The following is a 24721-nucleotide window of genomic DNA, read 5'->3' on the forward strand; positions in this document are numbered from 1 at the left end:
GCACCCCCACACACAAGAGGCGTGACGCTTTGGGGTCTTGTTGTTGGAGAATGTTTTCGAATTTGGTGGGACTGATTCGCTGACAGCGGGAAGTTCGATTTATCATGGTGATTGTTTACTGGTCCGAAGGTCCGGACAGGTCCCCGCTTATCACGTCGCCTTTCGATGGGTAACTATTCCGATAAGAAGTGCGTCAGAGTGGCCAAAAACCAACTGAACGTCGTCATTCGAATGCCGGCCTCTGCTAGTGAGTCGATGGAGTTGACCGGAGACTTCGCGATGGACTTCAAGGTGTCGCTCGCTTCCATGATTGATTGCACCTTCCGGAGGTTGCGGTCGAGGAAGTCGAAAATAGTTTATGCTCCATAACTTGGGACTCCCCGACTATGGTCTGCACGAAACTGCGACCCGGACGACCCGGGAGTCAGTCTAGCGCTCAGCGCGTCATGACTCACGGCGTGCGACTCCGCCGCCGTTGTAGTTGGCGCCAGCACCTCAGGAACGTTGAGGCGGGGGGGCTGACCTTTGCCACAGGCGGCCACAGTTCTTGGCGGGGTGGACACGCGGTGCTAGCACAACGATGCTGTCACTTTTAGGTTGCAAAAGCTGGCGCCAAAATTGTCACCAACCCGTGTTGGTGTTCACCCCGAGCGGCCAGAGGTTCGGGCCGCCGCCGTGCACCGTGCGGAAGCCCGGGCGGCCATCCGTGTGGGTTTTCAGTTACTGCGCTGCGCTGCGCCGCGCCGCGCCGAAGGGAGTCTCGTTAGTCGCGCATGCATTAAAATGGCAGCATAAACAATACCTTTTTCTCTAAACCCCGATCCTTCCTCTCGCCGAGCGCTCAGAACGCTCGGTCACGTTTGGAACCGGCGAGGAGAGGCACCCTCCCTGTGTTGGGTCCGCCTTTCCGAGGCGTTGGGCTTCCACCGCCACCAACGCCGCCGGGCGGCGATGGCGATTTGGAAATTTATGCATGTCGGTTTGTCGTCGTCGTTGCCGTCGTCGTCGTCTGTCCACTCGCTACTACTACGGCGGGCGACGCAACTTTCGGTGGGAGCCTTTACGGTCGGCACGGCGGTGTGACCGCGGGCCGTCGCTGAACTGTATCTACCGGGTATCGGGTTAGCTTTGGCGTCTTCGCCTGCTGCTCAAGAAGCGGCGCGCTCGCTCCTTATGGGCTATGCTGTGTATATTATGCAATTTGTCTTGCCACGGTTTCGCTCCCTCCGCACAGCCTGCCGCCAGTTGGTGCATCACAGGAACCGGAGTCCCATCGCGGTAGCATAGCAGTGCGGAACCACGATTGTTTGTGGGAGACCCGGACCCGGACCCGGACGTTCGGACATCGGGCCGAACCGGGAAGCTGCTGGCGGACGGTGGGCAGCAAGAAATGCTGCATTTGCAATTAAATAGCAAATTCGTGCGGTAAAACCTGCTCATTACCGCATGAGACATTCTGTGATGTCCCCCCGGGATGTGCGGGATTCGCGGGAGCTCTGAGCTCCACAGGCGATGCTCATCAAAAGTCGATGGCCTCGCTATGGACACACTATAGCCAGCTTGTTGAAACGGCCCGAAACAGGGAAGACAAGGGGGCGGTTTCCCACATGACTCGGGTCTCTTCTATGCGATCCCACAAAAGCTTATGCTAAGGGCGGCGGAACTACACATGGAACCCTTTTGTGGGCTTGTTTGTGCTCCTCCAAACGGTCCCAATTGCACAACTTGGGACACATCAAACCGACGCGAGTTACGATTAATAAAATGTTCTCTCCGAGATCTCCGATCGACGAAAAGTTAGAAGTGGTGGTGGTGGCTATTCAATTCGGCATTGCGCCACCCGTCTGTGTGCCGTCTGGCGGCTGCACCTTCTCTCGGTGTCGGTCTTGCGTGGCATAATAGCTTCAACATGAATCATTCTGGGTCGCCGTACGTGTGCCGGGCCGGGCCGCGGGTTCCTAGTCTGTCGCCGCGGAGCGTGTAGAAAAGCGATCCAGCGCCGGCGATGATTGGCTTACACGATTTCGGTTTTACATGTTGCAAAATTGATTCCCTGTCGGCGGCGACGGGCAGACACAGGGAGGCACCACATATCCAGTGCCCCGCGGCCCCGCTTGGCGCCTGCCATGTTTCGCTTTGTTTCGCGCGCCGAAGATCAACGAACTCGCACTCAGATCCAACGTTCTGGGGGCGGCCGTTGGGTCGATATGTTCTGGGCGCACATATGCGCTGGCAGGATTGCTGGACTACAACTGGCCGGCGTACCGTAATTGGTCAATTTCATCAATCCGTTCTTTGCCGAAATAAAAGCCAGAAACGGAAAGGAGAACGGACCACCACACGGCGTTGTTTACCTTTCTCGGGGGGGAAAATGGGGAAAATTAAGAGTTTGTTCAATTACCGTACCGGTGCTCTCCTCACTTATCTCTCATTTAAAGCTCCGCCGTGCGCGTGTTGTTTTGGTTTTGATGAGTTCTTTCACCCTCAGTTCTGATTTGGGCTTCGTTAGAACATTAGAGCGTGTGCTGGGACAGTTGTTGCATCTTAGTTCTGCGCGGTGCGCGGTACCGAGAGATCGTTTCATCAATTCGCCGCAGGTCTTAATGAGGCCACACTTCTTCGGTTTTGTGAAACTCTCCTTCGAGTGTGCTCGTGTGTGTGCTAAGACTAATAGCCCTGCTGACCCCGCGTGTCGAAGATTTCAGCCAGCCAGTTTGGCCACGATCGATTTTCCGCAGTATTTACAAACTTTTTGCGGCCTCGAACGATGAGAAGTTGGGGAATAATTGGCGTGTGTAGGTGTGGCCCCAGATAACATAATTAGGTGAAAACTAAGCGATCGGCGCTCATTGATTGCGATTAGAGTTTTTGGGAGCGACGTTGAAATTTGATGCGGCTTTCGACAGCCGATTGTTTGAATTTCGTAATATTGGCACGCGTGGTGCAAGAAGTGAGAGAATCGCAGTGTTTGCACATACCGTGTTCACGTCGAGCCATTCATCATAACGGATGATGAAACGGCCTTGGTTTGCGGGCTCGTTAAGTAGACAAGATGGACCAATTTGTCGTGTTCGTGAAGCAAAAGTGTAGTTATTTCTTCATTAATTTAATCTGTGAGGTAAACCACCCATTTGAAGGAATGAGGTACGTCGTACGAAATGTCTGGACTTTTGCCCGGAAACGACGTTCCTGGCGTTCCTCACCCGACCCGTGTGGTACTGCGCAAAACGCGGCCTGGTATTTCCGTTTTCCGCCGTTTATCTAATGGAACTCGATAGCGCGCCGTTCCCCCGGGGAAAGGCTACGCTTTGGCGGCCTTCGCTTCCCGTGTCCGTGTAGGACGTTAGGCCTACATCTGCGCTATCTGTACCGTTTTTTTAATCGACGTACACCATCTGTTGCTTTATCGAGACGCGGTACACGCCGCGAAAGAGATACCGCACTGCTCTGATTTGGCGTTCGTCGATCGATCAAACCGGGGCCCACGACCAGCGGGTCCGCGGTGGCCGCCCGGAGAGGCCTTCGAAATGACAGTCCGTCATTAGGCTGTCATAACGCGGGACTACCCAACGCGCGCGCACTTTGTGTGCGCACGCGTCCGGTCGGGCATCGATATCGATTGATTGACAGAACTGGATCTGTGCGCGCCCTTCTGCGAAGACGTCGGCGACTTGGACCGTTTTGTCCCCGTTTGTGGCCAGTAAATGTCAATGTCAGACCAGAATCGTTCGGTTCTGTTCGCATGCCACACGCAAAGCCAGCATTGGGTTGGATAGGCTTTCGTCTCAGGTCACCAACTGCCCGGGCACATGGGCACACGCATCGTCCTGTGGCCGCCACCTTCCAATTAACCTCGCTAACCATCGTTAGCGAGCATGACGACGCCGCATTCCGTAGACGACGGTTGCTGCGGCTGCTGCGAGAAAGACAGGTCAAATCGATCACGGCACGCAAATTGGGACCCGGCGTGACATTTGTGAACTCACGATTACCAACCGGGTGACTCCCGCGCCCGACTAGCACGACGCCATCTATCACCTGGAATCGCCCAAAATGCGCCGTCGCGGAGAATTCGTCCCACTGACCCATAAGGTGGCCCACTGGTCCCGGCGGGGTCCCCCAAAAGGCCCCGTAGCAACTGTAACGAAACAAAAAGTGGCTGGAATAGCGTCCCCGGCGAGAGATACGAGATCATAAATTATCACGATTGCCCGACGCCGTGAGTTTATTGTTCCATTGCTTCCGCAATCACTCAGCCCTCAACCGATCCACGGCGGCGGAGGTCCTACTTTGTCTGACGACGGCTTCTCTAGGTTCTCTCCTGGGGAGACTCCCCAGGAGTGAGTGTATCGAACGGGGACACCGTCGGTGCCCGTGTCGCCCGAACCGTTACCATATTTGGGACCCCAGAAGGAGCCGACTGTTTGGCGGCGGAGGAAGAAATATGACCAAAGGAGAGACAGGGCCCTCCAGTGTGGAAGCCACTCTGCCGTTGCGGCCGTTTTCAACACTCGTTTACCGCGCTGCCCAGGACACGATTTTAGAGCCTCGGGCGCGCGACCGAGAGAGAGACGGTTCGGGTTCTTAGTGGGGACCTATTTGTAAAACTTCAACGCTTTAGGCGCCGCAGCCTTTGCGGCGGCCGAAAGCCCTCCATTAACTCACAGGGGGGAGACTAATCATGGGGTCGGGCAAACGTTCGTTCTGACCTCTGAGAACGCGTGCGCCACGGTTGACCTTTTGGCGGAGTCGGAGTTTTTGGAGCGCCACGAGATGTTCTCCCAAGATATCGCGTCGCGTCCAGGCGGCTCGATAGCTCAATTGTGAGCCGCGGGACAGTGGAGCGAAACATGGAAACGATTATGAGTGATATATTGGCGATTACATGGACCGCGGTACCGTCTGGCTTTGTGGTGGCCAGCTGATGGCGAAACTGTAACGATGTTGACGCATTACAGTTTGCTTCGCTGTTCGCTTTTTGCGGTAATTATCACCTAATGAGCTATCGATGGCTTCTAACGGTTTGTGTTTAATGAGGCCGCCGGACATGGTTTCGGCGCCGAGATGACGATCTGTGGGTGAGAAGTGTCAGACCCCGCACTTTTGCTTTCCGGAGTTCCGTTCCGTTCCAGTCATCCGGCGGAAAGCGGACTTTGAACCTATTAGCGATCGCTCAGAAGCTGACGAACAGCAAACCTTCTCACTCCTTGATCATATTGCCCCACAGTCTCAGAATTGGAAATTTAGACAGCTTCACTTGTCGGGGAGTTCGATGGCACATCGGAGATCACTGATCGTATCTCGGCCCCTTAGAAGGTCTATCGGGTGACACTCGTGCCATTGTCTCTGCTTTCGCCACCTCAACCTCCACCAGCTACTGGCAGGGGACCCGCTGTGATATCTGCGGGCTGGTTTTCCACGCCGGCGACAGGAAGGATTTCAGCAATGCACGTGAAAGTTGTTTGCCATCTGAGCGAACGTTTGGCCGACTTTGCCACCGAACCGTTACCGAAAGTCAAAGGCCATCGCCATCAGCGTGCGAGAAGCGAGGGAGATTGAGGCAGCATCGCTACAAGGCGCTATGTGTTGACTCCGGGGGCGCCATTGGGCCATCGATCGGAGAAGATACATCGGTTCGTCCGATCGATGCAGCTGGCTGGCTGGCTGGCGGCTGTCTATTTGTCCAGTTGGCCCCAACCATTCGACTCTTCCGATACCCATATGGCACACGACGACGCTGGTGCATCCGTCCGGGTTTACCGTGTGTGTGTTTGCGGCCCAGGACAGGACGTTTAGGGGCTTTTATTGATGTAAGCTTCACCTTTGCCATGCCCTCGGTCCGTACATCGCGCCTCGCGAAATGGCGCATGGTCAGTGGATGGAGGCCCCTTTCGATTGTTTCGCACGGACGCTGGCGTTAGTGAAAGTGCTACGAACGATCGCACGGATCTGGCACGCTCTGGCGCAGGTCACCACCCAGGAGGACACAGAATTATTAGAGCGAGCAGAACGTATGTGTGGTACTTACGAAAGTCTGCCGAGATAGTAATCAGCCGCCATTGTTCGATGATTAATGGCATGGCCCATGTTATGCTCCGAAACGTCGTGTGGACGCGGATGATGCTTTCCATGCACGCTCCGAGAGCTTATGTGGCCAGCTCAAGAAATGGGATACAGTCCCGCAAAGTTTTCACCACGACCCGTCCACGAGTTCGCGTTCTCAGATGCGGAATTAATGCGATGCTCGCGGCCCGGGATCTGGTCCGGTTGCCCGGGGTGCTAATTGAGTCACAGAGTTGTTAACCGTTAATTGGTCATTCCGGACCATATTACCTAACCCGCGCGCGGAACAGGGGTACACCCTGTCAGGATCAGCCGCCATTTTACCGCCAGTTCATTAGCGTTTAAACGTTCGATCGTAAATCAATAAATCTACCACATTCCAGGCGGCGCGGGCCATCTTGCGGCCCGACGGGATCACCGTTAACCACACGCGCGGAACGGACCTGGCCGCGGTAGTTCATTTGCGGGTAACGGAACTCAGAATAAAAAACCGTCTGCCCGTTGCCCTGGAACATCTTCATCCGGCCAACCGAGCCGGCGTTCCGAGTCTTCCGAGACGAAGTTCAAGGATTCGACACGATTCTTTGGCCCCTTCTCCGACGGGGCCCTGGTTTTAATGCTGATTTACCTACTCCGGCTCGGCCGTACACCGGAGGGTTCCTTCTGCGGGCTTCGGTGGCTGATTAGGGCAAAGAAGTGGAACTGTAGTGGCAATTTAAAAGGCTCGACTGCCTTTTTTACTGGCGACCGCCGTCCATGTACTGCCTTTTTCTTGGGCCCAGCGAAACGGTTGTAATTCGTGGCACCAACCCGTTGGCGGGCTCAGGTTCGATTGTAACCTTTTCCGTGGGCCGAAAAGTGGAACCCTCAATTTGGCGTGGCCACACCACCAGAGGTCGGATTCTCGGATTGGCCTGGATTTTTTGTTGTTGTTTTAGGCGATGTTTTTCATCTCCCGCCGAGGCGGCGTGTGGTACGCATAGAATTGCGCGTTGATTGCGTAATAATGGCCGTCAGCGAACGGGAACGATGATAATTTATCGCCGCCATTGCGCCACTATCGCGTGGTGGACACGTGTGTTGATGCTGCGCGTTGAACTTCTTTTACCGCTACGCAAATGATAGTCATATCCGTTTTCGAAATATGGGCCACGAAGCGGCGTCGCTCGGTCGATGATCGAATTATCCATTGCAACAGCGTTCTAGGGCGAGAATGGTCAGTTCACCGTTGTTTTGATCACCTTCGTCCCTTACCACAGCGTCACCGGTGGCGCAAATGGACGGGCATTTTCCGTCACCCGCCACCCGGGCATGATTAGCGCTTTTATTGACCCAAAAAACGGAAATGATCGTCAGGCGTGCGTGCGTGTGTTTTTCTTACGCCTTGCCGGAGTTGTGATGAAAGGCCCAAAAAGGTTTGGTCGTAACGGGAACCGACGATGTCTTTCCGGATGAGCATGAGTTGGAAGTTGGATTAAAAGGTTTCGGGAGCTTGCTTCCGGCTGGTCATTCTGATAAGGCCACTAGGAATTGATTAATCTCGATGTGGTTGCTGAACAGGTTTCTAATTTTCCGTATGCTCCCGGAAATCGTTTCTTTCAGTCCATCATCGAGCAGCGTTAAGTATAGCGCGGAATGTTTTACAGTGAGACATGAACAGGCCACTTTGGTCGGTCTACAACCGTTGACACTTGCGCTTGTTTCCAGGTCCACTCTTGCGTTGGGCATTCCAGCGGCGTATTTGGTCTGCCGGCCGCGAACATTACTGGCGCATGTGGCTGCTATCTTTGCCTTTGATCACACGTTAATCCATCAACCGGTAATCGGCCATTGCCGATCGGTTACATTGCCTCCTGGTTTACGCCTTCCCAGGCGCGCGCTCCGAGTGCGAAGTGGTGTACCTACGAGGACCCGGGACCGACTCGGTGTTGGTTTTGCTCATTTTTCAAATTCCATCGGAAGTTAATCCATCAGCGTTTATTGTACCGTGCCGAGGGGTGGTACGGGCAGAACTGGTTGAGAAGTGGTTGCTCATCGTGCACGGTTACGCGAAGACTGAGGGCTCAACGTTTCGCAATATTATTTCTATCGCGCCGAGGTATTGGAAATATCAATCAGCAAACCCAAGGAGTAGGTAGCAGGAAGATTGGCCGATGCTGAAATATTCTTGCAAATTGTCATTAAAGATACTACTTATGAATGTATTTCTAAAACTCCTTCACGAACGGCTGAGATAAATAAATCGATAAATGTTCCAGGTGGCATCCATCGAAAGATCGCTTTGCGAAAGACATTCGCAGCACGTCGACCGTCATCCATCGCAGGTTGGGAAATGGTTTCCCAATCTTTTCTCCAAAACGGCGCAAGGTGGGAAAAAACATATAACACGCGGCGCGGCGCACCTTTTTTTTTGTTCCGACTCCAGACAATTGGGGCAATTGGGAAAAGCACCTAACGCTCGCCGCGCCAAAGGAAGGGCTCGTTAAAACCCGTGCCCCGATTGGTGATTGTTTATTTAGTTCAGTTTTTCTCAATTAGCAACCTTTGAAGGGCGTAACCGTGTTTGATTAGACGAAGACTTTGATCTTGATTTGGTGCGCGTAACGGATTGATTAGCTCCATACTTAGCCACAAGATATCGCGAATTGTTTCAAGTTCAATCATCGTTGGAGCTTCCGGATGCCGGTCCGGGTCCGGTGGTCTGCTCTCATTGATCATCTTTGTGCGATCCGATTTTCCGATAGTGCGCCACCGACATCGCGCTGCTGGTGCCTTATTCGATTTCGAGCCCGGCGAGTGAAACTCAAACCTGTTGCGCTGCAAGGCCCTCGTTCCCGATATGCTTTTTTCCGGCCGACGGGCGCCATTTTTTCGCCTTTATTTTCCCAACGGCAGGCTGGCCGGTTAACAAGCAGAAGCGCGCGCGCCCGCTTGCACCCCATATTCGGAAGCCCGGGCCCCGGGGGGGAACCAATTGGAAAGGCTTGAGAAGGTTTTCGGAGAAAAAGAATCCAGCGCACCCAACAATATTCGACTTTCCTTGAACTCGCTCCAAGGGGCCGATACGCTTTCACCTGTTTGCAGGGTGTCTTCGGGGTTGGTTCTTCGCGTGTGCAACCTGTTGCTTGGTGGCCTGCTGCCCTACCGACCTCCGAGGCCACGTTTGTTTACCTTTTGCTGACCGTGCACTTGGCTCACTCTTTCACTCTCTCTACTTCCAGATACTGCTGAAGCTGGGCATCGTCGTGTACCGGGCCCTCGACTACAACCTGCCCACGAGCGAAGACTGCCAGATCTCGCACGAGCTGGAGCAACTGATCGAGTTCATGACGTCCGAAGGTAAGGAAAGTCCCCCGGGACACGCATGTGGGGAATGGATGCCCACTGACCCAATTTAAGGGCAATCGACTGACGTCGCGTGAAATATTTGCCACACCGAGAATGGGGAGCTTGTGACCGGCGTGACTGGTCGCTTTGCGCGGAACGGGACGAAACACACAGACACACACGAATGGTCCGATGGCCCCAGGGACTGCGTGGTTCAGTCATTCCTTCCTGGGGTACGATCCCAGCGAATCGTTCTCCAGAACATCCACGCCCCGGTTAAGAGTTGTTGCCACCAAACGGGGAACCGTCAGCGACCGGTCCGGAAGGCGTTCCACAGAACGGACTGGACACCGTACTGGCGTTCCCATGTGTGGCCATGCTTCGCCATGCTTCGAAGATGGCAGAAGAAGGTACACATTAGCTTTCGTTAATGACCAACATGATGAGGTTTGGTGAGACGACGGCGCCCGCCAGAGGAAGAATAAGAGTGGCTCCTCCAATTGTTTTCCTGGGCCATCCTCCGCGGCCGCCGTCTGTCATGCATGCCGCGTGTCGTGTGCGTTTCCGACGTTTCGCTTTATTTAACTCTTTTCCGTTTCTTTTCTGCGCCGGCGTTGCGTGCCGAAGGAAAATCGTGGGAAAATCTCGAAACGTGCGCGATCTGTGTCTGTGTCCCCGAGATCAGATCTACACAGATTTGCAGTGCCAGTACCGGTGCCAGTGAGTTGCGGCCGCACGTGTGTCGGTGCGTTGCGGTTTCTAATTAACCTTGCAAGACACGCGAGTATGCTTTCTTTCGCCTCTCCGTGTGGGCGGTGTGTGATTTGTGACTTTTGGCGGGGGTGGCAACGCGGGGGGTTTTTCAGTTCGTTATGGTCCGTGTCCGTGTTGCGGTTTTGAGCATTGTTCGAAATTGCTGAGAATTGCACAAAGCTGCACGCGTCGACGGCGGGCCAGAGTACTTCGCCATCGGTGACACCCATTTCTCCACCCTTGTGTGGACACAGAAATAAACACCCCCCCGGGGGTTGGCCAGTTCTTCTGGTGGGCCACTCCGATTCCGATGCTGCTTCACTCATCTTTGGCGTGTACAACGTTTGGCCTTGGGTTTCTTGCGTAACTTTTGGCCATCTGTGGAACGAACTCAATGTTTCGTGTCGAGATTTTAGGCAACCCAAAGTGACAACCGGAGTCGTGAATTAGACGGCCACAACCCAACCGTGACATTGAGGCACAAGTGCAATGTCAAAGTTGCGGAAAGGCTTGCCTTAAGAGTCGATTGGATCATTATTACGAAAGGGTTCGCCGGCGAGTGCCATTGGAATGGGAATTAGCAGTCTCTTGGCCATGCCTATTGCGGACTAAAACCTGTGTCCTTTTTCTCCTATTTCGAGCCGGCCAACCGGTTCAATATAGATTATCTGCCCCACTGTTTGCACATTCTTAATAGCTTTCATTAGTGTTTTTGCAGCGCTAATTGAAGTTTGTCTAGCGATATGGTCTGCAGAAGAAGAAGAAAAAACCCTGGGCAAAAGAACGGACGCCTTTTATCTCCTGGCCCTGTCTTGAAGCCCGGTTAGCGTTCCACCTGGGTTGCGAGGAATGTGCCTTTGGATTGATTAAAAAGCAACGCCATAGCCACCAGGCTCGGGAAGTACACGAAAAAGAAATTAAGTACCGCGGAAGGTTCGCGCATAATTTGAGCGAACCATATCGCCGCGCCAGCGCCAACCATCTGACGCCAAGGTTGATGCTCTAGCATATCCATCGATGTGTCGCGGGCCACTCCGAGGAACAGGTTTCGATCGGCATTATGAATCGCGTTCGGTATCCGCAAGCGCGAGGCTGATTTCGATCGATGGTCACGATTTTTGTGGACCAGCCGTGGTTGGTACGTGGCTCAATTTTATGTGGGGTGCCCTCCGGCGGCTGTGACCACGTACTTATCTGGCACCCGTCGGGTGGGTTTTAACGAATAATTTCACACTTTCGGGACACATTAAACTGCGGGCCCGGTAAGCCCCTTCGGGGTCGGCGTGCCGGTTTTTTTTGCTTGGCCACCACTTTAAGGGGCGATGCTATATGACATTCAACTTGACTAGGTTTTTTGCGTTGCTAATCTAAAGCCAAGATCAACGATCGACGGTATGAAGCATTGATTAGGGTAGGTGCTACCTAGTGGAAGATTAATATTTCCATTTGCATACGATCCGATCCGGCTACAGGAATGTTTCTTTGCCTGTTCACGCCACCGAGATCACTATCGCACGCGGTTTCCGTTTAGCAATCATGCGAATGCGATCGACATCGGCACCGAAGGTTCTGACGTTGCTGAAGGAAGCGAACACGCGACGATTTAGCACGAAACGGTCCGCGCCGCACCCGCGGGAGGAAAGTTATGCACGCGAATGAATGTCAAAAGTAAACAGCGGCTAAAGCCACCAAGTGCAGCGCCAACGTTGCAACAGTCCCCGCCAGTCCCCGCCAGTTCGCGGGTTGAAATGAAAAGACCAAATAAAAATTGTAACAATAATAAATACATCATGCTGACTGACAGCGCGCTCGATGGGCTCTAGATGAAAGGAAGCGGGACAGCGACAATGCTGCGCTTGGACGGGCAGGACGGGCAGCCCACGCCGGGGTTCGCCGGCGTCATGTGTGCCCCCGGGTTGCAGGTTGCCAACTGGGCACCGAGCAAGGGCACCGAGACCGATTCAAACCCAGGTCCGCGATGTGGTCCGTTCCCATAATGGAGGGGGCCGGCCGGCCGGCGCTGTCTCATGCTGTGTCGTCCGCGAAATGTACCATGTTGCACCTCGGTGCGCCTCGGTGCTCGGATTGCTGTTTTCGCAGTTCGCAGATCGCACGATACAGTTACCCGTGGGGCTTTCTGCTCAGAAACAGCGAACAGAACGTACTTTTTGCCAAAGGAACACGCTGCGTGCGACAGCGGGGGGTTTTGTTTCCTGTGCGCCCGTCGAAATCTCCTAACGGTGGTTGCGCCTCGGAGAACGCGTTCTTCGCTGCGTCGCCGCAGGATGATGGCACACAGAACGCACGCACCGGTGGGGGGTTGGTGGGCCTTGGGGCGTCTTCCCTGCGAACGAATGGTATTTTATGAATGGGAGTTGCAGTTGTGGAAGAAACGAACGCGACAACCCGCTGGCTCCTTTTCACATATTGCACCCCCCCGGGCGTTGATCGTACTTACCAACACACGCACACGGGAGCATGATTCACAGGAATTTGGAGCGTGGCTGTGCGTGTGTGTGTGATTTGCATACATTGCGCAACTTCCATCTTGTCACCGCGAGTCCGGGGCGTGCGTTCCACAGCGAGACGTGAGACGATGCACGGCGAGACGGCGCACTCGCTCGAGATTTATCGATTTTGGCAGGTTCTGTTGAACATGACAAGCTACGTGTCGCGGGCTAAATAGTGGGCTGGGTGGTGGCTGCAGCTGCGCCAGGTTCGAGCCCTAGAGCTTAGCCTTGAATGCCTCTCTGCGGTGTTTGCGGTGTGGGAGAACGTTTGATTGATCATTTAATGGATGAAACCTTAGGGTTCGGGCCACACCGTCGTCACACGGCACACTGAATAAATTCGCGATCGATAGAGGGCGGGCGAGAGTTGGATTACTTCAAGAATGGCCATTACTGCCGCGCAAGTAATTGATGGATATTGTGGCGCATGATTGTGCAGACCGGATCGCTAATGGAGTTAAAGAGACCATTGTAGTGATTGTAATGTTTGTTGACGCCTTTACTGTCATTATTTGGACGTGTGCACACTTCATTGTAGTCGATTCATTTGGCCGTATCAGCAGTCGTAATTCCTTAACGGGCGCCCTTTAACGGAGCTAGACTTCAATTGTGCCCTCGGGTTAATTTTCAATTAAACGACCCTATCACGAGGTATATTCCGTAAATTAACGTTCCCTTAATTCCTTACAAGTCGTCCCCGAAACCCTTTCGAACTGCTTTCATTACGCAGCAGCACTAATAATGCATCCGTTAGATTGCAGATAACAGTTTCATAGTTCCGCTACCGGGTTGTTGCCGAGAACCCACGGTAGATTTTATTTATGAACACAATTATTTTCCTCGGTAGCGATTCTTGAATTTTTGATGCGTTCTTTTCACTCCGGGCGCCCACGGGGGGAATATGTGATAAAACAATTACAGATGCATTTGTACAAGCTGATTGCATTTTCGGCTCGTCAGCGGCGAGACAAATATTTGACCAGCGAAGGGAACCGTAGAATGTGCGGTGAGAAGGTTCCACCCTCTTGGTACGGCCCGCTGGTTTTCGGTCCATTTCGTGCAAGGTGAGCCCCGCACCGTTTGAAATGTTGATTAAATTCAATGCCTGGCCTTATTAATGCTCCCCAAGATGGTGGTGCGCGTATTTACCTTCTCGTTAGCTCCGCCGGTGAGCGGGGAGCATTTATTTAGCTTTCTTGTTTAATTTCGGTTTTCTGAATCCCACCCCGAGAGCATTGCATCGCTGTGGCCTCCCCCCGCCAGTACGTGTGCGCGTGGAAACATAAATAATGCATTAACAGGCCAGTGTTGGCCCGCCGCTTGTGAACCGGTTCCAAACCGAAGTGGCTTCGGAATCGGAAGGGAAAACAAAATACTTTTAGTTGCGCGTAATTTTCCCTAACGCGCCACACTAAAATCATTCGTAGAGATTATCGGATAACTGAAAACATGCGACGGGAAACAATGGACAAACGTTGGGCCAACTGCTTCCAGAGGGGCGGAAGAAAATAGGCGATCATTTATTAATATTATCTCAACGCGCGCAATGGTCACCCGTGAAAAGCCCGCGCCGGCAGCGCCCGAAACCAAGGAGGTGCAATGGCGAGTATCCGCTTGGTCCATTGCAACCTGCGAGTGCCCGCGGTGTAGTGACCACCCATCGGTGCATCGTCGATCGTATCGGACCTTGGCAGTGAAAAACCTTCGGTGTCGAGGCGAGCTCTTTTGTCCGTTTGCTCAACCACAGTGAGCCAGCCGGACGGCCAGTTAAGCGGCCGTATAATAAATTCGAGCTAATCCAACTAATAAACGCTCCGTGGGTCTTCTGGCGATAAGCCACGTACCCGTTATTTGCGACGCTAGGGAATACGGGTTGTCCTTGCATAAATATTGTTGATGATCGTAATTGACACAAAGAAACGCTTACATGGCCCATCGCTGGCTGACCCAGAAGTTGAAGTTGGGATGTTTTGGAAGTGAAGTGAACTCTCTAACGCCAAGCATTGAGATGTCTGAAGCACCGGAATTGCGTTTGAATTTACCGATGCGATTTAGAGATGAGGTTCGCCTGGGTGCGATAATGGGCAGCGATTAATCATTACACGATGTTAACTGTGCTCCAACATAATCCGGCTCTGAGGCTGAAACCATTGTTGGGGACCGGCGGCAGTCTTTTGAAACTCTGAAGGATCGTGCACGATCCGTAGCTCGCACGGAGAACTCGGAGATCGAAGCGGTCCGTTCTCATGCGTCGTGAAAGACGCGAAAACAATGCAACGATGTGTTAAGCACGAGCGAAAGGCGCTTTAAATATTTGTAATCGAATTTATGATACCGGCCGTTGATCGTTCTCTGATCGGTTTCTTTGAGTGGTTTGCTCCTTCCCGATCGTTCTTCTGATTCTCACACACGCACACTCATCTCTCTGTCTCTCTTTCAGATAACGACGACGAAGGCATCGAGCGTGACTCGGAAGAGGTCGAGGAGGACCTGGCCACGATCGACGGCGAAGACGGTGACTGTTGTGCCAATGGCAGCGGAACGGGCCACGACGGCACGACGATGGTGGCCGCCAACGGGTGCGGTGGCCAGCGAAAGCATCTCGAAACCAAAGAACTGGATCACGTGCTGGAGGTAAGTGCACCGGCCCCGACGGTCCCCGACCGCTCTTCACAGTCCCAGTCGCGGGCTCCTTCTCTGTGCGGAAATTTCTTCCTGCCCAAAAAGGGCAAGTGATGGAAGGGCCATTTTTTGTGGTCCTCCATTTCGTTCGCGGCTGATTGGCCGCCAACTCCTTTCTCCCGGACGGCCGACGCACCGTGAGGCTCTGCTTTGTTATCCGACTCCGGAGCGGGACGATGATGATGGTTCGCGGGATAGGATCGCGGGACCGGCCTTCAAAATCGTAGAATGGCCCGTGCGGAGAGCCGCGCTCTATATTGTATGGAAATTGTGCGCGGCCAGCGGTGAAAGCTTCATTGCAGGGCACAACGATGGCCGGCTGTGCGTGTGTCCGGAAAGGAAAGTGTTTTTCTTGCTCGATGTCCAGCTTGGCGGGCGACGCAGACGACGATGCGCCTCGTGCGTAAGATTAATTATAAGCGAAAAGGCGTCGTCTGTCCTGCCCAGCGAACGGCGTTTGCTTCTTAGCGGCGGTCTCGCTGTGTTGTGATTTGTGTTTAGTTCAGTCCATTCGCTCTAACCTTCGTGGGGATCGGTTCTCTCGTGACTTTTCGTTGAGATTCGAGCGCACTGTCTTATGCTCTGTGGAGGGCTTTTATGTTTCCGATTCCGGCGCATGGCCGACATTAGAGACATGGGCACGCAAACATGGACACTTTCAAAAGAACACTTCACCCCGCTCTTAATCTTGTGGTGAAGATGTTGATCGTTCGAACGGTTCGAAACTGCTCCATCATACTTGATCACGAGTTTCTGGAAGGCAGTGGTTAAGTACGTGGCACTGACCACCGACTGGGGGTCGTTGATGGAGATAACTCAATTTGTTGAACACCTTGAGCGCTTTGGATATACATTTCCGATCCGTAGTTCCGATATTCGGCCATTCTTCGTGGAACTTATTTTAGAAATAACAAAGATGCAAGACAGACATCCGTTATAAGAGGATTTTTGCCACGACCATGTGCGCCATGTTCATGTTGATTTCGGAAACTTTTCAAACCACCCTACTATCTTGACAAGGGTTTATGGGCAGTTCTAGTTTAGTTGATTGAAAGATTCACATGCCTCACCAATTGATCCGTCCCATTCCAATCGGCACCTTCTGCGCGCCCTTACGTGGCTGAGAAAGGGGCCATCATTCGTGTGTTTTCGGCTTCTCGAAAAGCACCCAATTGGCGTGGAAAACGGCTCCGGTGTTCGATCCCGCGCACCCTTTGACGGCGCGGCGCGGCGGCCCCCAATTTCAGCGCCTCGCCTAATGTTTCATGTTTCTGTTTCCGCGGAAGTGATTAAAACCGCTCGTTTGCTCCGGGTGGTTAACGCATTTCGATGCACACCGCGCGCCTTTTTTTCGCCTGTCCGGGCCTGGGCCTGTCAATGGGAGCGATGCCGCAAAGCCGTGTGCCGCGCGCCAACTAATGCCGGGGAAATGCTCGTGGAATGGCAAGCAAAGAGCAGAGGATGGAAATGGGTCCTTCTTTGCGACGTGTGCTCGCATACCGAGCCGGCTAATTGGTTTTTCTGACGCGCAGGATGGACGACCGACCGAGGGACCGTCTTCAGCTGGCCCCGGCTAGCACTTCCATCTGGAACCTGACAAAAGTAAGCCTTTTCCAGGCGTGTGGGGAAAACGGGAACGAGGAGGCCTTAAACTCTGAGAAAAGTGAATGGTTTCCGGGAGGGCCACAGAAAATGAAGCGACGATAAAGGAAAGCGCGTAGCGAAAGAAGGTTGTGCGGATTTGGCGTTAGAAACACCATCTCCGCTTCGTTACTTTCGGCCCCAGGGTCCCAAGCAAGCCGAGGTGCTGATCTTCGAGGGAGCACTTTCTGGTCAGAGATCATCCGCAGTTCGTAATTTACATTCTTTTATTTGCTTTTCAATAAGTCTGTTTACCACGATGAGGAATGCGTGTAACTGGTACAAATGGCGTAATGTGTTAGAATTGTCCCAAAGTTTGTGGACCAGCAAACAGACCGTTGAGGCGTTGACTTAACCTGGATACACGTTTGATGACGCAAGTTCGAACGTGTTGCATTCGTGATCAAACGGGTGTTCCAAATGAAAATGGTGTCCTTGAACATCAATTATCGTCTCCGGCCGACACTGCCTCAACCACTCGCGTTAATGTATGCGCAGCGCAAAGTACATAACTCTTTGTTTTATTTCGGGAATGAGTCCACAAGTCGTCGCCCAAGTTTCGGGTATCATCTCGGCACACACAGAGAGCGGTCCGTACGGTAACGATCGCGATCCCGTTCCGCGGCCACCTTGAAACGTGTTAGCATTGCAACGACCACACAATGACACGGTTCGTTACTTTCCGTGCAGTTTGTGTGCTACGATCGTGCGGCCCACCGGCCCACCATTCCGTGCTCAGGAACTCGGTTTTCGGCATCAGCCTTGGCGAAGGATAGCATACAGCATAAAGCATAAAGCGGATGGATCTAAAACTGATTGTTTCACGCTCGCCTCGGGGCTCGGGTCGGTTCGTTGCTGTTGAATGGTCACGCAATCCGCCGGCCGCCGCGGGCACCCGGGTCCTATGACTATGAATGAACGTTACTGTTTTGAATGGACGGCGGATTAATGGATCATTTATTTTCGCCATATTTTTCGGTGCTCGTGTGGCGAAAAGGAAAGTCGGTCTCACTTTCAAGCCGATCGCGGGAGGGTCTTCAGTCTTCAATTGTCCACGATAGACAAGTCTATCGAACAGAGGAACATGGCGCGCGGGACGCTCCGTTTCGTCTCCGTTTGCCGGCTTTACCCGCCGAGAGATTATGCTTTTTATGCTAATGAGCACGGCCAGGGTGCCCGACCGACCGACCATTTTATGCAACCGGCGTGCAAACAATCCAAGCGGTACTTGATCGTCGGCCACGGGTCGGCGTCTTACTTTTTGCATGTTTTTGAAAGAAATTGTATCTCAGCTACCGAAAAAGGGGCAATCCGGCCGCCGCTTTTCGCTCACGAAATTTTACCGGGAGGGGTGGCAGCATAACGTGGCATACATAACCCCGCCGGGGGCCGCACCGAAACCGATTCTGATAATGAGCCACCGCCGCCGCCGGCGGCAACGGCAGTGAGGTCTCGCTCACCTCACGAGAGGGCGCTCACTAAGTCAGCATCCGTTGGGCGATGCAACAATGAAATCAAATCAGCCGCCTATTCTGTCGATCACGGCGGATCACCCCGAAGCGCCGCCGGCGGTGGAAAAGTGAAAGTGAAAAGTTGGCCACCGAAACCGGTGCTGCGTCGTTGTGTTGCTGAAAATAACACATCCAACGATCGGACGGAAGGAGCCTCTGCGAGTGAAAGAAGCCGATATTAGAAGGTCGCCGAGTGTCGGCATCGGAAACAGTATTCTGAAACGGTTTGAAATGACACAAAATGGCTCCCGGGTTGCCCGGTGCTAACTGTAAAAACGGTGTTGCGATTCCAATTGTCGTGTTAAAGGTGCCGAGTGGCCAAGAACGGGCACTAAAAACGAGAAAACAATTGAAAACGCCCCCGTTCAGACCCGACACCTCCACATTTCCCTGCCTGCCGCGAAGGAAACCGCGCTGAAACGCATAAAGAATGGTCGCCCCGCCGAGAAGGTGCTGCCTCACGACAATGGCCGGGGCCGGGGCCGAAGGAGTTAAAGTCCCGCCCTGGCTGGCAACCATGCGTGGAACCATTATTTGTACTTCCACCTTCGCCCGCGAGCTGTTGATTTAGATGTTCCCGATGCGGCCCGCGAACATCATTGTGGCCCTCGGGGGGTGATGGAGGAGCCCCACACACTGTGGCCTACATCATCTGGCCGCAACTTTATTGCTTCATTTGTAGCGTTATTTATGCATTCTTAGGCAGAGCGTGTTGACATAGGTGAGTTAGCCGGAGGAGGAAAACTGGAAACTTTTCGCACTTTTCCGCTTGCCATTGTTTGGCAAAAAGGTTCTGTTTGTGGAATTGTTTCCAACGGCGCATCCGTTCGCTCGTGGCCTGGATACACCTGCGCGCGAAGGCTAGGCCATGCCTCACAGGGACAAACAGACAGAAAATTGTTTCATCTGCAAATAGCCCAGAGTGGGACCCCGGGGCGGGCGGTTCGATTCTCGGTCACTCGGTGGACGCCGACGGCGGTGGGGCTGTTTGAACAAGAGTAATCGGTCCGGCCGAACCCCCCCGACAAGCCGCGCCGGTCTGTAAGTGAGCGGTTGGCACGTATTAATTACGGCCACCGGTCACCAGTTGATACCCATATTCAGGCCACTCCTTGATGATGGAGGTGACGCGAACCGCGATGATGGAGGTGCGCGCATGGGGAACGGAGGCGCCACGCCGGAGAGGCACGCTGAAAGTTCTGCTCGACGTGCCCAGTTCTCCTTGTCGGCCGTCGTCCAGACACGTGATTATTCTTGGTATGCGGAAGCGAAGCGGTGATTTACTGTTCCAAGTGCTGTGAGAACTACTTTCTCTTTGCCTGTCTAGCTCCCAGGCTTTGATTAAGTTTTCTTTACAGTATCTTCAATAAATAATGATATTTAAAAAAACGTATAAAGCTACATATATCTATTAGTTAGTAACATAGTTTGATAGATACGTTCTTCCCCTTTCAAACGCATGCGATTTCATGCAAATCGGATTATAGATTAAAAAGTTATGTCGGTTATTACCGTTATTACCCGTCAGCCTTTCTTTGCCGATTTGAGCCTAGGAGAAAGTCACGGTCATACGGAGGGTTATTTCCTTTTTAGCGGTTTCAATCATGCCTTTAGAATGTTTTACAGAAGCGTCCTTTTGGTCGTCTGTTAATTCATGCGGAACAAAACGAGCACAAATTAATCCTTTCTTCAAGTCATTACTTAAAATATTCCAGATATGTCTTTGCTTGTATTGCACTCTTTAGTCAACCCTCTGACGTGAAATTTCCATTCACTGCAAAGGATTCACAATCTTTTTCCACCAATTCTGAATGATTTCGGTCTTGTGGATAACCAGGCCTTTCAACGTCTTCCAAGTCCTCCCGTCTTCGGCACCTGAATCGTGGACCACTGGAGCACACCACTGACCCCGTTTTCCGTCGGATGATTAGACATTTTCCAATTAACCTTTGACACTAACAAAAACATTGATTCCCCGGGCCCGCTCTATGCAACCGATGCGCCCGTCCGCCTGTTGTTCTGTTACTGGGGCGCACACTCGAGTGCACTTCTCGCTGTTCGTGCGCCTCAAGGAACCAGAGGGGGAGCACACGCCAACCTAAGTGGTCAATGAAGAATAAATTACTCATAAATTTCCCATCGACGTCGGCCGGTACGCGGGATGGGCGGCTAAGCCCAGGCATCAATCATCCGTAAACATCGCCGTTTGAACTCGAGGTGGCCTCATTTCCTTAGCCGCGCCGCGCACACTCCGAACTACTTAACCCGCTGGCCGAGTGCTGGGGTCCCGATCCCGGGGAACAATATGGCCACCACAACAGCACCGGTCTAATGAGATTAATTACTGCGAACCATCGCCGTGTGCGCCATGGTTGGCCTCCGGCGGGGTGGCTGCAATTACGGATTAGGCCAAACAGCTCCCCGCACTGTTGACCATCCGCGCATCCGGTGACCTAATATTTGGCGTCAGATTCTTCCCGAGACCCAACTGACCGACTGCAGTTTTACGGCCCGGCCCGAGGCCCAAGTTTGTGCAATCTGGGTTTCTGCTGTCTTCTAGGCCGGTCTTGGCGGTTGGCTGGCGGACGATTAAGTCATAAACTTTCTCCTAATTCGATCATGCGTCTGTCAGACTGTTCCCGAGCGCCCTGGTGCTCCTGGCAGATTTCACCGCGGCGCTCAACGATTCGATCCGGTCGATGATGGATGATGATCAGAAATGGGTCTTCGTTCCGTAGCCACGGGCACGGGTCGATGAAGCAGGCTTTTGAATATTTTATGCGCCCTCCCGGGGTTGTTTTTGGCGATGGCCGGCGGCGGACCATCCGATGAAGACATCATCCGGTGCGCGGAAAGTGGGGCAAGTAGAACACATTCTGCGCCCGATGGTGGCCGCCGAACCTGAAGGGCGGATTTGGATGAACCGAGTCGGAATCGGAATTTCTATCTGCTGCTGTTGCTCGGAGCAACCAAAGTTCACCCCCCCCGCCCGAGTTCGGGGTCCGGGTGGAAATCTGGGCTACAAGGGGAGAAAAGTCCGGTAGCTGATCGGATCGGATTTTTATGGGTAATAATTTAAAATTAGCATAATTTAATGACCGAACTGGGGCGGTTCTCTGGTGGCCTCTCTATCGGCCGCCGGGAGCGATCGGGACGGCAGACGCATAAAACCGAGGGTGCGCGTGTAGAAAGCCACCGCTGAGCCACCGGTGGTCGGGAGTTATTTTCGAAAGATTTACGGCCGACGGACGACGGACGCATCGCCGGATGTTTGGAGACATCGATCGGTCACAGACGCAGATGATGAGCTGGTGCGATCGCGATTCGAGATCCCGCATTGGGGAATGTTGTCTCCGGTGGCGCGTATTTTACGACTGCGACCGCTGACTTGTGGGGTCTGTGGCGAACGGATTAGGCTTTAGCATAAATTTGTCGATAAGTGTCAGCGTGTTTTTTCTGGGGTTCGATCAATCGGCAACAGATCGTCTTAATATTTATGGAAAGTTTTTATTCGCGATTTTTATCGCCCTCGAGGCTCACGATGGAGGCCACCAGGAGGACGATGTTGGTGTGGCGTTTCGGTTGAGACACTTCGTTGGAAAACAGCCCCCGAAAATGTTTGCCGAAATCTAGGATAGTTTCGCCAAAATGAATGAAGTAATACCTCGAACTGTATTTGCGATCTCGCGCGCAGCGGCTTGCATAATGAAGAGCTACGCGTGTTAAGGGGAAGTTTCTCTTCCCGCACGGATTTGCGTTAGCGACCAACGGGTGGCACCGAGGAAACAATTTCACGCACCGCTGAATGGCAAACAGTTGCGCCGGGCTCTGACATCTGTGTCACGAATATTTCGGCACCCGGACTTTCGCCCGGTTTTTCGCTCACCTTCCGCATCGCAGCATCGCTCCTTTGCATGGCACAAACCATTTCATAACGGGGGGCAACCGGGGTTTCCAGCGGCCAGCCGGCGATGACGGAAAATAATTTTCACCGCCGCCTGACCCCTGGGGGGCCCCGAAAAACCGCTCGGTTCCGTTCCGATAACGTTCCGCGACCGGTCCGCACGCTTTTGTCCGGAGACAATGTTGCCAAAAGCTTCATTTCGGGCCGTCCGGGGTGGCGCCTCCATCTGTCGGAGTTCCACTTCCCTGCCCGGGAATGGGAAGGAAATAAATCATCAAATTGCCTTTTTTCTCCCGGCACCATTTTTAGTGACGGCCGCCCGCCGGCTCGCCGGGTGAGCGTAGTTTTTTCCATCCCCATCATCTTCTTGCGCTGTGTTTGTCTTGTTTTTTTTTTTGGCGCGCGGTTTTCGGTGTTTGACTCGTGCCGCGCGCGTCAGACGTAACCGACGCCCCGTCGGAAATTACCTTCGTTTCGATTTAAATTACTCAATCGCTCGGCGGCGGCGGTGGCGGTGGCGTGGGGCATGGTGGTGACGGCTTCCCAGCGGTCCCAACGGTGGGCTGGAGTCAAGGTCTTTTGACGCGCCCCACTCGAGCACCGTTTCCTTGCACTTCCTGGACCGTATGTCCCAACTACGAACCGAGTGACGGTCCCACGTGGGCCAGAGCGCCACGCTCTGGAAACTCAAGACCGCAACGGTACCGTTTTTGGTCATTTGGGCGGCCCGCGTTGTTCTGGCTCTACGTTGGCGGCTTCTGTGGCCATTGATGGTGGTGTTTCGTCGGCGATTGTCCGCGCCTCGACGGCTGCAGGTCACCAGGGTCCGGGGGCCGCATCTAGGAACCGAATTACCCTTTCGGGACCCACCCCAGGCCGCCCCGGCGAAGGTGATTCATCGCGGATCGAATGCGCTGCGCTTGGTGGTGGTTTGTAATTTATTTATTTTCCGCTTTGTGGTGTTTATTTGGGGCCCACAGGCCGGACCCCACCAAGTTTCGACCGTTCTTTCTTAGCAGTTCCGTTGTCTTTCGTGGCTCGGAGCCGGATTCTGCGATTCTGTCACAATGGCACCTTGGGAATGGCGGCCTCTCTTTTGACTGTTTTGAAGAAGTGGAACTGCTGTGATCGCGGTTCTTGGTCAGAACAATTGCTGAAGTTGTGTTTACACGCTCAGGTACAAGTAATTGAATTCGAAAACAGTTAAATGTATTTTGAAAGGATTCATTCAACTATTTCCTAGCTTCAACCGTTAGCCAACCAAACCGATCGCGGAACGGTCAATGGAGAAGACCGGCCGAAAGGCAATGGAAATGGAATTACTCTTCCGTGTCTCCTTGGAATAATTTTTTCGAACCGTTTCGTGGTAAACATTAAATAACGTGCACGGTAGTAATGGAATCCTCCTGCCGGCGGCGCCCGTCTTATGCAATACAATATGAACAAAGGGAACGGACCAAGCAACATGCTACATTTGTTCAGTTCAAACGAAGCGCTTAACTTGTTATCGCTGGCCCGAGATATTTTATCGAAACTATTTCTCCTTCGCGCACTGATTGGTGGCATCCGCTGGTGGCAAGGGTTGCGCGGACCGCCCAAGTTACGTCGCCGTTCGGCAGCGCATTATCGTCGTCAAATTCGTCGGCCTGTCGTCGGGGCGCACCGTCTCGGCTTTTGCAACCGTCTCGGTGAAATATGATGGCCATTTCCTGGCCCCAGCCCCAGCCGATGAGCCGAACCGTACCGGACCGTACCGGACCTGGAGAGATCCAAATTCGGTTCCAAAAGTCCCAGTCCCACGAGCCAGTGCCGGAGCGGGCGAGAAAAAGGCCTTGCGCTACCAGCACTTAAGCGTATTTCTTCCACCGATCTCTTGAGGGCGGCCACCGAACAGCAACAGAAAGGGCGCTGAAGTTGTCCGCCCGGTCTGTGACAGTATGGAGTTTTGGGGGTTTCATTTTTACCGCCCAAAAATATTTGGTGGTCTGCTGCTTGGCTGCGGCGCCTGACATAACCGAACGGAGGGGGCAACACGTGACATTGTTGGCCATCTGCGTGGTCCACTAGGTCCACTGCGCCCAGCCGGTGCGTGGAAGCGAAGGCAGCGAAAAGCCCAAAAAAGTCTTCGAATTGAAACGACCACGAGCTACGCCCGAAGGAATTCGACCTACCCGAGGTCGTCGTTGGCGTCGCGCAGCTCTCCGGTTTCATAACCTAATGCCCTACAGAGTAGCAAAAATCCACCGCCGATATGCGCACGCTCTCAGCTGGGCGTCAAGCAATCTGCTTAACGCAGACTCGCCAGGCAAAGCAGATGGTGTCTCGGTGGT

At 53.3% G+C, this 24721-nt stretch overlaps 1 protein-coding gene across 1 annotated transcript in view; it reads left to right on the forward strand.

Annotated features, from left to right (window-relative positions):
* The window catches only part of LOC128271138 (protein spire), a 99632-nt gene that overhangs the window by 36018 nt on the left and 38893 nt on the right, over positions 1-24721 (forward strand). The window contains exons 3-4 of the mRNA XM_053008577.1: positions 9285-9411; positions 15094-15287. Coding sequence (XP_052864537.1) covers positions 9285-9411; positions 15094-15287 — 321 coding nt within the window. The remainder of the gene's footprint in view (positions 1-9284; positions 9412-15093; positions 15288-24721) is intronic.

This window comes from Anopheles cruzii, chromosome 3, assembly GCF_943734635.1.
Source record: "Anopheles cruzii chromosome 3, idAnoCruzAS_RS32_06, whole genome shotgun sequence".
Taxonomy (NCBI): domain Eukaryota; kingdom Metazoa; phylum Arthropoda; class Insecta; order Diptera; family Culicidae; genus Anopheles; species Anopheles cruzii.